This window comes from Microtus oregoni, unplaced genomic scaffold (genome assembly GCF_018167655.1).
Source record: "Microtus oregoni isolate MIOR12 unplaced genomic scaffold, Mior012 000009F_ref0000495, whole genome shotgun sequence".
NCBI classification, from domain to species: Eukaryota; Metazoa; Chordata; class Mammalia; order Rodentia; family Cricetidae; genus Microtus; species Microtus oregoni.
In genome coordinates this window covers 12,180,342-12,194,253 of record NW_024543068.1, presented here as the reverse complement: position 1 = coordinate 12,194,253, position 13,912 = coordinate 12,180,342, and the positions used below count along the sequence as shown (strand labels likewise).

The 13,912-nt window shown below is 44.7% G+C and overlaps 1 protein-coding gene across 1 annotated transcript in view; it reads right to left on the bottom strand.

The window, feature by feature from the left end:
* Positions 1-97: 97 nt before the first annotated feature.
* Nek9 (NIMA related kinase 9) overlaps positions 98-13,912 on the bottom strand; it is a 38,723-nt gene continuing 24,908 nt past the window's right edge. The window contains exons 16-22 of the mRNA XM_041658483.1: positions 13,541-13,702; positions 12,237-12,407; positions 11,354-11,413; positions 9,711-9,904; positions 6,821-6,982; positions 4,841-5,047; positions 98-3,603 (exon numbers count right to left, since the gene is read on the bottom strand). Of these exons, the coding sequence (XP_041514417.1) occupies positions 3,481-3,603; positions 4,841-5,047; positions 6,821-6,982; positions 9,711-9,904; positions 11,354-11,413; positions 12,237-12,407; positions 13,541-13,702 (1,079 nt within the window). The 3' untranslated portion in view covers positions 98-3,480. The remainder of the gene's footprint in view (positions 3,604-4,840; positions 5,048-6,820; positions 6,983-9,710; positions 9,905-11,353; positions 11,414-12,236; positions 12,408-13,540; positions 13,703-13,912) is intronic.

Genomic DNA, 13,912 nt, shown 5'->3' with positions numbered 1-13,912 from the left:
CAGTAGAGGTCACATAGATGCTGCTTGTCAAGTTGTTGTTACTTTAAGCACATGTCATAAACATCATACATTTTAAAGTTCAAAAAGCTATGGGAAATTCTCGTGGTGAAATGCACAAGGTAGCTCTTTTTATTTAGAAGTGTGTACAGACATGCTGAGCTTTCCTAGTTCACAAAGCTTGTCAACACTGGATTGCCCTTCACGACTACACAGACTGGCAAGCAAAGCTGTGACACAGATTTTCCTCCCCGAGGCCCATGACCTGTGAGGTTTAGTGATCAGCACATTTATGTCGGCAGTTAATCACTGCGACAATAAATGACTTCTGGCCTTGTAGGGAATCTCAGTCTTGACTACAGCCCACCACACCTCCTGCTATCATGACTGATACTTCCTTTGAGGCCTGGGGACCTCATGTGAAGGACTTTCTGTAAAATACATGTTTTCCTCTGGGCTGCTCTTCCTATCATGAATGTTTCTGAACAGATAACAAACCAAATGAAATTTGAGCGTTAGGAGCCTTTTGCTTTAAGCTGCAGTGCAGCGCTCAGCCAAGAAAAGGAGCAGCTGTTACGCCAAGGATACCAAATACAACTCAGCTGTCTTGAGGAAGTCTTAGCAACAAACTGGCAGGATCACTTGGAACGGTCTCTCATCAGGACCAAGGAGGTGTGTAAAAGAAACCTGATGCCTCTTATCACTGTGCACACATGGTGTGTACAACTGCAGGCACACACACGCCAGTGTGTGAGGTCAGAGGCAGTGCTGTGATTCAGCAGGATGAACTCAGGTCACCAGGCCTGCCCAGCAAGCCACTTTGACCTGCTGAGCTACCCTGCTAGCCCAGGACCCTTCTTTTAATGTCTCCTTTTCCCCCTCTGGGCTTCCTGAATTTTTACAAACTTTGTTAGGAAAAAAAAAAAAACTATTGCAGTACAAATGATTTTTCTGGCAAGAATGAGATTGGAAAACAGCCGAGGTTGTTTCTGTGTAATGTCTCTCATTGTTTCTGTTAGAAGACCATTTTTTCATTACTACTATTTATTTAAAGTAGACTCACAGAATCAGAGATTTCCCATGGCCTAGAACCTTGGGTGTTTTTTCTCCAGTGACTGAGGTGGTGCACAGGTTTACTGAAGCACAGCGTCAGCTGAGAGTTTAAATGTTTATTTAAACAGAAATGCCACACCACTCCACCCTCACCCTTTCCAGCATCTGGCTAACAATAAGCTGGCTTTTCAGCAAAGTGTTGGCACAGAGGATTAACGCAGGCTATACTGTAACTCAAAGCAACGCTACTGGAAAGCTCCAAACACCTAGCACTGCATAGAGGACAAGCAGGGCAATTCACCAAGATTTAGCTACAGGAAACCATTTGAATACTTTTCTGCTGTCTTGTATTTTGCTCAACTCAGTGCATGGCTGCCATGTCTCACTGTTCTGCTTGCATAGCTGTTTGGTGGAAGAAACAATCTCACGGCTGTCCTAGGCACAATTCTGAAAAGTGCAAATTATCTGTAAGGCACAGAACTGAGCTTCTCAGCTGGATTAATGGCAAACCTAGACTTCCCATGGGAACACACTAGAGAAAACACCGCCATGCTCTGCTAGAGAATGACTCTCCAGGGCTCCTGCCCACCTCAACACTCACTCTCACCCCACAGTCAGCGACATGCCCATGGCCCTCAGTTCCCAAGCAAAAGCAATGCTCAGAATGAAGACTTAAGCCCCGCCTCTCAGGCCTGCTGAGATGGTAAGCGTAAGGATACAGGACCTTGAAAGGCCAGCCAGTCCTGAAGAAAACCAAAGTTGCATTGACATGATGAACCAAAACTCTCTGACAGGGATTACAGCCAACGGCCAGACCCCTAGAACTTGTGACCTTATGTCAGGATTGGGCCTTCCCTTATTCTGGGAAAAGGCTTCAGTGATTACATCAGTACTATTGTACTAGGCTTCTCAGAATTGAGAAAACAATGGGACATCAATGATCCCATCAGACAGAGTTGCCCATCCCCCAGAGATGGGGCTTCCTCCCAGCACCAGCCTTTATACCGCTGGTTTAGGGAAATGGCAAAAATTTCTTCTGCACAGGTAGGTCCTCCTGCAATATTAAAATAGATAGCAAACTTTTCTTTTTTTGCTTTGGTTAAAGGAAACAATATTAGTTTAGCTGTATGTAGCATGGAGGATGTGGTACTTATCAAAGCAGCTGCTGTGGCCCCAAACACAAGCAATTCATTAGACTTGGTGGAAGCACAAGGCTCACATTTAAGGGAAACCATCAGATGCTTGCCTAGAAGGTTGGCTCTTCTAGGACACAATCCTGTTTTTGGAAAAGGTAGCTTGCTCCTCTCAATAAGAACACAGCAGAAGTGAGCTTGCAGCCAGTTTCCTTTCACTTGGCAGGTTCTACCTGTCAAGTTTTGGGACCCCAAGGATTTGGTGCTGGCTTTGGGCACTCAAGTATGAAAGAGATACTGACTTACTGGGTATGATATGTCTTCAAAACACACCAAAGAGGAAAAATACTGACTAGACATAGAAAGAGGGTGCCTGGGGCTACTTATCCCAGTCAGACCCCTAAAGGTCACGACACTAGAAGTACAAAGAAGCCTTCACAGGGGCAGAAGACTTTAGTGCCACCGAGGCAAGGCACTGAGGGAAGTGTTAGCGTCCCTCCTGCGGATCTATAGCTCCATCTATTACCCACTGGTGTTATTTTCTTAGACATCTCCTCTCTGGGAGGAATCCTTCAGAGCTGGGAAATCCCACCTTGTACTAACCGTAGCCTGAAAGTTTGGCTGTGTGACGAGGGACCTGCCCTTTCTCTGCTTCTCACTGATGTTTCAAGGAGCCTCCACAGGGAACGCAATCTAAGCTTCCCCATAAAGCAGTCGGCTGCATGAAGCAACAACTTCCTGAACACTAGACTGACTCTGCCAAGAAATTTTCCTGGACTCCAGGCTTCTGAGAAGACATGGATACTTTACCACTCTCGGGAGGACCCTGGGCAGGCCAGGCCTGGCCACAGCCCACTCCGATTTTACATTTTCCCTTCCTTCACCCAGAGGTGCGATGCCTGATGTTAAAATCCGAAGGCAACTTCCAATTTATGATGAAAATGATAAATGGGATATGAGGTGCTACCAGCGCAAACAAGGTGAGTACTGTGTCTCTTCTTCAAAGGTGGGATCAAAAGATGAGGTACAGAGCTGCTGTTGCTATGGCAGTCACTGATGACAAAGCCAGGGCCACAGGACCCTTCCATTCTCCGAAACAATAATATCACTCCTAGATCCTATCTAAAAGGCAATGCCACTCTCCAAATGCACAAGGAAAGTGCTTTAGAGCCTCCCTCTGCCCTGCGCTCCGTGTCTGCAAGTGAACAAAGCCAGGAAAGCTGCTCTCTGCACTCGGTAAGTGTGCGGTGAAGTTCTTTGGGTCCCAGTTTCCTGAGGGCTATGTGGGTTCAGGAGACTAGAGGCTGGGTCGACAAGAGTCTGTTCCAAGGAGGCACCAGGAATCCGAATCTAAGTCAGGCTTCGGATCCACTTCCATTTCTTCCTTTGCTGTCTGAGTTCCTTTGGAATGCAACCCCACCTGTCCAGACAAAGCAGTTTCACATTAGCAGTGAATGAGTTAGCACTGGCCACAGTACTTCAGGAGTGGCTGCCAGTTGCGGAAGGCTCTGGTGGCACTGCCTTGGAAACAGTCTCCATCTTTACATTTACGCAGGTAGCGTAACTACTTCTGGTTTGCCTAGGCCCATGGGGTTGGGGTATTAGTATGAAAATAAAATGGCTGGGGGTCGTAGTGTACACCTCTAATCCCAGCACTCAGGAGGCAGAAGCAGGAAGATCTGTCTCTATGAGTTTGAAGTCACCCTGGGTCTATATAATGAGTTTCAGACCAGCTAGGGCTATATAGTGAGATCCTGTCTCAAAAAACAAAAACAAAAAACAACCCTCTCCCCCCATCACCACCATCAGTCCTGTGCCTGCTACCACGCCAATCTTATCTCAGGAATGGACATTACCTTCTGAAGTGTTTCATAGACACTGTTTCCCTCCATCTTCTAAACAACTTACATAGAGCAGGTTGTTGACAAAGTTACGAGTCCAGACTCACATAAGACAAAGCCAAGGAAGGATTCTTCCTCACTCATACCAGGAAAATGCAAAACGTTTTCCCCAACTATTTAACCTGAACTCAATAAAGCCATAATTCTAACTTAGTTTTCAGAAAAGAGCATGAGTGTGCCCATGCCACTCTCTGCAGGGAAGAGGACAACCCTTGCTTGGGAGATTGTCAGGTCTATATGACAAGTACTTTACTTAGCTGAGCCATTTCCCCAGTCCTACATCATTTTTAGAATCTCCTTTAATCAGCAAGGCTAGGGACATAGCTCAGTGGTAGATCATTTGCCTATTGTGTATGTGCAAGACACTGGGTTAAATCTCCACTGTTGCACAAAATAATACACAAACAAAATGGTTAAAGTAATTATTAATACACATAATCACCAAATAGAATGACATTTTAATAATTACTGAACCTATATGGTAGGCATAGGGGTATTCATTATAATATTTAGACATTTTCATAATAAAAGTAAAAGAAAAACAAACAACTAGTAATAGAAAACTAAGTTAGGTGTTAAAAATGATAAAGTCCAGATATCTGAACCAGGTAGGTCCAAGGCTCCTGGAATCAAGCCCAAGAGTCACATCATTAAGAGACAGCGAATCACAAAGGGCGAAGTTGACTCAGTACCTTACAGTTTGTGAACTTTCAAAGCAGACTGAGAAATTCGATTACTCTCTAAGAATGCTCTCACCTGCTGGCCTCCTTCCAATCTCTTGTTCAGCTTTTGTAGCTGGGTAAAAATCTGGAGGTTTTCTTGTTGTAGCTTCTGTTGTTCATCCAGACACTTTAACACCAGAGCCTGCAGCCTCTCGACCTCCGCCTGCAGAGCGCTGCACGCACAGGCAGGCGAGGCCAATGCTTTCCCAGCACACAGGACTGCAGGACTCAGTCGGGGCGGCTGCGAACAAGGAGAGAGAGAATGCAGGAGGATCTGCCATGGTCCCGTGCAGACAGCTTTCACTTCAACCAACACAGCAAGACAAATGCACACGAGAACAGGTGCCAGTGAAACAGAAATGCCGGGATTTCAACTGCACTTGGTACTAATAGGACAAGGGAACTCTCGGTGCTTAGGCCTCATTAGTCTACAGTAAGAATCATCTATTTGGGAGGAGTTTGCAAAAAATCTTTATGTTTTTATATGCTCTTTTTAAAAATGCTGCGGTGAGGAAAAAAGCATGAATTTATTTGGAACAAGTTCTGATCACAGGACATGGTTCACAAAATGTAGCTGGTGACACTGTAGAAGAGATCTGAGGAGAGTTCGCTAAAGGAAACAGACAGCACAATTTAAGAAGGCCCACACAGCAAGGGGAAAGTTCACCTTCAAGTTTTAAAGGTTTGTCACCTCTCTCCTGGGAAGGCTTTCAATTAATATTCTAGCCTGATTTTTCTTCCTTATATACTTTTTAGTAGGTCAGAGTCAAAATCCCAGCACTTGGAGGCAGGTGGATCTCTGAGTTTAAAGCCAGTCTGGTCTACAGAGTGAGTTCCAGGACAGCCAGGGCTGCAGAGAAACCCTGCCTCAAAAAAAAAAAAAAAAAAAAAAAAATCAATTAAAAAAAAATCAAGCTGGACAGTTGGTGCACACCTTTAATCCCAGCACTAGAGAGGCAGAGGCAGGCAGATCTCTGTGAGTTTGAGGCCAGCCTGGTTTACAGAGTGAGTTCCAAGACAGCCAGGGCTACACACCCTGTCTCCAAAAAAAAAAAGGAATTTATGTTTAGCCTTGGGTCCTAGATAGCCTAAGATATTTCATTATGTATATGCAAAAATTCCAAAATCCAGCAAAATATGAGATTTAGAAACCTTCTGGGTCCCAAGCACTTGGATAAAAGATACTCACCCTGTACCTGTGATTACATTTGTGCTATAAACTACACACACACACCAATCACACTATCCAACTCACAAAGTCAAGTGATAACTATGCGGCTTCTCAAGCCTGACAGCCCCGCTTTAGAGCTGCTGAGTTACCACAGTGCATTCTATACAGGCTGGATGTATATGCGCTGCTCCTTCAGTACACTACAGGCATTATTTCTTTCTTCCTTTTTTTTTAAGACAGGGTTTCTCTATAAAACCTATGGCTGTCCTAAAACTCACTCTGTAGACCAGGCTGGCCTCAAACTCACAGAGCTCTATCTGCCTCTGCCTCCCGAATGCTGAGATTAAAGGTGTGTGCCACCATGCCAGGCCCTGGCATTACTTCTAATATTTGGCTCAACTCGCTCTCATGGTGCCACGAGAACTGAGTCTGGAGGCTAGGATTGTGGCTGTTCGTGGAGTACTTGCTTAGCATGCACAAAGCCCTGGTAGCATACTCAGTACTGCCTAACTGGGTGTGTGGCACGTGCCTGTAACATCATCTAGGAGGTGGTGGCAGGAGTAGCAGAGAAGTTCAAGGTCATCCTCCATCTTTGGCTGGGCTACAGCATTTGTTTCACAAAGAAACCGTTACAACAAAAGACTAATTTGAACTGTTTCAGTTTTTTACTGAGGAAGAGGGGAAATAATCCTCTGGTGCTAACAGGTAGAGTGGCTCTTAGAACTTCCAAAGAGACAGTGTGGTGTGGCCCAATGAACCAGAAGACATGGTGAAGGCAGAAGAACCTAAGAACTCACAATCACCATCTACCTAGTTGAGGTTAAAGACAGAAAACTCAGTTACCCAGGCTCCTATTGGGGGCTGGTGTTCTGGAGGAACTTCAGATGCGACTTTGAGTCCTTGTAGCTCTTCATAGGGCAGGGTGTCCTTCTCAGACTCTGAAAATGCTCTACTTAGGGGAGTTGGGCTGTCAGGCATGGGGATGAACTCTGCGTTTTCCAGCTCCTAGGTCCGCAAGAAAGAATCTCATCAGTGTGTTTGCAGTCTCCCAAGTCCCCTGTAGCTTTTTCTTTCATTCTGTTGTGACATCAGCACCCTCTAGTGGGACAGAATAGTGGTGGCTAAGACATATATTGTCTAACCTGGAAACAAACTGCTACCCTTTCTTCAGTGATAAAAATTCAGACTCAAGTTCAAGAGCAGTTGTAGCTGACTCATTTCCCCAACACAATTCTCCACACACTGTTTAGTGGGTCAGGAGGCTGAGGCTGGAGGTGTGCTGCTACCTCTGCTCTCTACCCTCAGCTGACCAGCTAAGCCCTACTGGAAGATCAACACACCACCCCTTCGTACAAAACTAAAAATTCCACCATGCGTGGTGGTGCATGCCTTTAATATCAGCAGAGGCTGTGAGTTTGGAGCCAGACTAGTCTACATAAAGAGTTCCAGGCCAGTCAGGAAAAAAAAAATCCATAAACTGTAAATGTTTGCTGGCCATGCTGCACATACTAGTGACCGAGGCAAGGAGACTAAAGCAAGAGGTGTGTTAAGGACACCAAAAAGTCAGCAATTTCAATTTCATCACTGAGAAATAACCCTACCAGTACAGTGGTCACTAGATAGTCTCGTCCACCTGCTTTTGTGCAATCTATTTTCTGAAAGAATAAGGCCTTATTGATAGAAATTCCATCTTTTAATATAAAATAGTTTTCTTTTCTTTTGTTTTTTGAGACAGAGTTTCTCTGTAGTTTTGGAGCCTGTCCTGGAACTTGCTCTGTAGACCAGGCTGGCCTCAAACTCACAGAGATCCGCCTCCCTCTATCTCCTGAGTGCTAGGATTAAAGGCGTGCACCAACACTGCCTGACAATAGTTTACATGTTTACTGTCTGTATCTTATCTTTAATAAACTTTATTTCTATTGTAAGGCACTTCATCTGCCCAATAGTTCACTTCTGCAAACAGTATATAATTTTTGTACAGGTACACTCCAACACCATTTAAACTTGTTTTATCCATGTGTATACTTAGGAAGCACATACAATAGTAAGTTACCTAAGGACTTTTGTTATACCTCCCTATATAGAGTTACCCTAGAATGGGGCAATGATGCCCCTACTAGATACCACAGGCTAACAAACAAAAGGTCCAGAGCTAGAAATGGGTTACCTCTTCTGAGTTGTTGGCAAGTGAGGGTCCATACAGCCCCACATTACAGGCTATGGCCAGTGTTCCTGGTTACCCTCTAGAACTTAAGAGTAAGACCGCATTGCTCACTTGGGAGGCAGAGGCAGGTCGTTCTGTGAGCTCAAAGCCAGCCTCATCAACATAGTGAGTTCTAGGACAGCCGGGGGGATACAAGTGAGTCCTTGTATTTAAAAAAGACTTTACCGCTGAAGACATCACAGTTGAGTCCTAGAACATAGAGAAGCCAAGCTGGCACTCCCCTGAAAGTCTTATCCCTATTTCCAAATTGCTGAAAGTTACTATGTACACCAGCAGAGGAAAGGGAACCACCTGTGACTAACAACTGGCCTGGCAAGACATGCTCAGCAGCATGGATATCACTGGAGTAACCAACAACTTTCTGACTGAATTTAAGGCCTGCACCACAAGTTCAATGCCATACCTGGCACTGTTACTGGGACCAAAAATATGGCATAGATAGCTCCTAGGCCCTAGGGGGACCTACTAAGTACTACTACTTTGTTAAATGGACATAGTATTAAACTGACTCCTAATGACTTACTATTCTATTCACCGACCAGCATCTCTCTCAACCTTCATCAGAGAAGCTTCTTTTGGCAGTAGATAGATTAACACAGAGACCCACACAACTGGTCCTGTGTAGAGCATGAGACATCTCTACATTACCCTCTCCTCCCAGGGTCAGAGCTCAGCAGAAGAAGAGGGACAAGGACTGTAAGAGCCACAGGCTGTGAGGACTCCCTGGACACAGCAGGGCGGCTGCACACAGAAGCTCACAGCAGCTGTGACAGCTGTGCAAGCACAAGCCGGCCCCGGCCGGGCCCCGGCATGAAGAGGAGGCGGGAATGAAGTCCTGTTTTTAGTCAAAGACCTCCCACAACTGCTAGCTGCTGGGAGAGAAGAGTCAGAATTCCTGAAGGGTAGCTCCTGCAGGTTAACAACACTCCAAGAGTATACGGGCAGCACACACTATACCTGATGGGCTTAGGAAAAAAATGAGGGGACGAAGTTGGGTTTATAGTAAGGGGGACTGGATCTGGGAAGAGTTGGGGGAGAAGACTGAATTAAATATAACCAAAATAGAATGTACAAAATTTTCAAAGAATAAAAATAAAAAATATCTTTGAGATGGGTTACAAAGATAAAAAAGTTAAGTTACATGAATTTATTACATTCACTTTAATAATACAGGCATAAAGAAGCTGGGCCCACTGGTGGAACACGCCTTTAATCCCAGCACTTGGGAAGCAGAGATAGGTGGACCTCTGTGAGTTCCAGGCCAGCCTGGGGCCACAAACTGAGACCCTTTCTTAAAAAGAAAAACAAAATAAAACAAAACAAAACCCTGTGAAAACATGCTGTATCATTTCTTCTTAGAAATGAAAACAGGATTAGTTTTGCAGTGCCTTCTTCCAGGTGGGAGCCTGAAGCCTCATCTCCTGTCTAAATTAGCAGGCACAAGAAATGGAGACCCACACAACCCTTACTGACTCCTGCTACAGACTCAGCCTCTGAAGTATTTGTTACCTTCCGAAGCCAGCCAGGACAGGAGCTGCTAGCCCCACAACTGTTGCCCACGGCCTCCGGGGGACTGATGAACCCTTCCATTCCACGGTCTGCTTCCATTGTTCCTCGGAAGCCTCCACTTGGATCTGGAGTTTCAGATTCCCGCCGGCTGTCTTCCTCTTCACCACCACCGCCTGGGCTGGAGCTCTGAACCGCTGGTAGATGTGGTACAAAAGGAGAGAGCTTTTCTATGCTGCAGAGACTGACCATCTGACCAACCCACCAATCCTCTAAGTTCCTAGAGCTGCACGAAGTGGAGTGTTCAGACAAATATCTGATACTAAACTGTTAAAAATTGTTTTAAAAAAAGATTTTTAAAAAATTTAAAAAATAAAACAAACAAACAAAAATTTAAAAGCTGGGCAGTGGTGGCGCACTCGGGAGGCAAGGCAGGCGGATCCCTGTGAGTTCGAGGCCAGCCTGGTCTACAAGAGCTAGTTCCAGGAAAAACAAAACAAAACAAAACAAACCAACAAACAAACCAAAAAAGATTTATTTTATGTGTATGAGTGTTTTTGCCTGCATATATGTCTGTGTACCATGTGCACACACTGCCCTCAGGCTGTCAGAATGGCAGCATGAGATTTTACTCCATGAGTCATCTTGTGGGTCCAAATTTTTATTCTTTTGTTTTTGGAGACAGGGTTTCCCTGTGTAGCCTTGGCTATCCTGGAACTTGCTTTGTAGACCAGGCTGGCCTCAAATTCACAGAGATCAGCCTGCCTCTGCCTCCTGAGTGCTGGGATTAAAGGCATGCGCCACCACCGCCCAGTTTATAAATTTTTATTCTTGAGACAGAGTCTCTAGACATAAAGACTGGCCTTAAACTTGGCATGTAGCTGAGGATGGCCTTGAACTTCTGATCTTACTGCTACATCTTCCCAGTGCTAGGATTATAAGCATGTGCCACCATGTCAGGCTTACACGAAGGTATTTTTATGTTATGATCACCATAATTCATGTCTGTTTTCCAAATCCTAGTGCATGTCTGGCAGGCAATTCACTAGCAGTATCTTCCACTAGCATTTGCCTTATGTAAAAAGTTCTTCAACACTGAGCCAAACACTTCTTAAGTTTCCACAAAATAACAAGGTAAATTCTGAAACATCTGCGCACACATGACTTCTTTCCTGGCTCAGGGTCAGGTACTAGAGAACCGTGAAGAGAGCTCTAGCTGGGAAGCCAGTAGAGGGCTTGGGCTGACTTTCCTAAGTTCAGGTTAAAATGACTTTTCTTTCTGAGGGGCTATTTTGAACATAAATTTTGTATGGTTTTTGGAGACAGGGTCTTACTATGTAGCTCTGGCTGTCCTGGAACTTGCTATATATACCACTCTGACCTCAAACTCATGAAAATCCACCTGCCTCTGCCTTCAAAGGGCTGTAAATTTTTAAAGACTAGAATACCTGGAATGCCATAGAAGTAAAAGTCTCAAGCGATGGTAAGGATACAGATTTCACATCACAATGAGGAGCAAGTCTCTTATTCACTTCCACAGCTGATGCAGGCGTGGAAGACACAATAACCCTGATAACCATGTCAGAGCAGCAACACTCACCACAATACAACCTTCCCTCCTAATCACAGCTCTCCAACCCACTTACCGGTTCCGATAGACAGGCCGCTGCTGTTAGAACGGATGGTCTTAGAATTCAATACTTTCTCTGGGGAAAAATATGCAATAGGTAAGCACTGTATACAGACACTGGCAGGAAGAGTGAAGGGAGACAGAGCAGGGAGGAAGTGGTCATTGGCATCTCTGACTAGCAGTAACTTAGTACTTACTATTTACAAGTTAGTCTCAGAAGTGAAACATTTACTGAGCTACTATACACACAGTACTGGGGTGGGAGTTTTCTACCTCTGCTGGAAGTGCCACGGAAGCTTTACAAAGTAACAATTCCTAAATCCTACCCGAAATTGGTCAAGGATGGAGCAGCACTAAGATTTATAAAAGCCAAGGTTTTTATCATGGAGTTCAAAGTAATGTTTCTACACAAAAGCATGGAAATTTTCTTTTAAAAGAATTACTGAGCTAGGTGGTGGTGGCACATGCTTTTAATCTCAGCACTCAGAAGGCAGAGGCAAATGAATCTCTGTGAGTTCGAGGCCAGCCTGGTCTACAGAGTGAGATCCAGAGTTTCAGGACAGGCTTTAAGGCTACATAGAAAAATGTTGTCTCAAAAAAAAAAAAAAAAAAAAAGGCAGAAGGATCAGGAACTCATGGTAATTTTTGGCTACTAAGTACTGAGTTTGAGGCTACCCTGAGCTACATGACCCTAACACAAAACAGTCCAATAGAGAAGAAATATCAGATGACTAACTTGGGAAACAAAACTGTTCTGTTCCTATCACTTTGTATGGCATCCCCATCCAACACATGTCTTAAAAAAGCAGCCTCTGCAGCCTCTGCTTCAGGATACTTCTGTTTCCAACAATGTCAGTCCTGCCCAAATCACCCCAACTCCATATATATGAAACTCTTACCAACAATAAGAATGGTGTGCCAGCCACGGCAAGAAAGGTCTGGGACATGATGCAGTGATCCAAAAATAGGCCGAGGCCATGAGGTACAGATATCAGAGCCATGTGGTCTCTCTGTAGGAGTCATTGCCAGGCGGCCGTTGCCACCATTTCCCCAGGCAAAAATGTGATTATCTAGGAAAAAATTAAATAGCAGATTAATAGGACACTATTTGCCTAGTTTTGGGACTAGAAAGATGTCCTAGTAAGTACCAAATTAAAGCTGAGTATTTCTCTCTATAGAGCCTAAAACTCTTCCTGATCCCACCCTGGTAAAAATGGCCACTGCCTCTGTCTGTTGTTCATTCGTTCACTCATTCACTTGTCATTCATTCCAACAAGTAAGAGAATCTACTTCACAGCAAATGTTGCTCAAGCTGTCTGAGGCAGGACATAGAGCCAAGTCCTTGCTCCAGTGACTTCAGTGGGGAGAATAACAACACCGAGGGAACAGCTCTTTCCTGTTTCAGACAATGGCAAGTGGGGTGCTGTGCAACACGAAGGATGTGAGTAACGTGGGATGGCATTTCACTATTTGAGAGAAAGTGCTCAGAGGCGTACTCTTTGACACTGAGCAGAGATCTAGTTGAACTGAATGAGTTTCCAGGCAGACTTAAGAGCAAGAGCAAGGTTGCACAAGCAGAGAAGGAGGCGGTTCTCAGGAGCAAAGTAAGACAGAGGGACAGTGGTAGAAGAAGTCCTGGTCATAGGGGCTGTGCAAGCCTGACTGATGTACCAAGCCGTAAGAGCAGGCGGTATTTAAGAGGACCTCTGAGGTTATGATAAGAACCAACCGCAAAAGAAAAAGGTGGAAGCAAAGACCAGTTGAAGTACGGATATAGCAAGAAGTTGTTGGGTATATTTGGAACACAGGATGGCGCTGACTAAGAAGTCTGCAGAGAAACAGAACGGAATGTAAAGGAACGGGTTCACAGAGAAGAGGTGAACGTCTCTAGCACAGCACCTACGTGCTATAGGAAGATGGCCTATGTGCTTCTTCCCACATACCCAGCCAATGCTGATCAGGACCAACATGGTACTGGACAAGACAGACAGAAGTACTCAATGGTTCTGGAGATACTTTACCAAAAATGTCCAAATAAAAAAACCAGGTGAACTTAGGATATTAGCCTGCCATTATCTAGAAATCTGGCCTGTAAAAAAATTGCTACATTGGACATATGCCAGTTAGACAAAACCTTGTTTCCTAATCAGAATTAAACCAGCTACCTGTCTGGAAAGCAGGAACAAAGCATAGACAGACTCACCGTCAGTGGCGGCGATGGTGAACTCATCGCCACAGGAGACCCTGATTACTTGCTTTCCACCAAGGGGTCCCCCTAACAGGTTGATTCCCAGGCGCTTCTTGTAATTCCCAACACCAAGCTGCCCACACTTATTACAGCCAAAAGTCAGCAACCGGCCTCGTTCTGAGGGAGAAGCAAAAATAAACAGCCAATCACAAATGAACCATGAAACCAGAAGATCCAGCAATGCAGCTCCATGCACTAGAAGACAGAAATATGAAGCTACTCAGATGATCTTGAGGTAGAGTATCTAAGCAGTGTGATCAATCAGAACCTCTAACTGACCATAGCATTTTTCCAATATTTCAAACAATATTAAAACCAAAACACCCC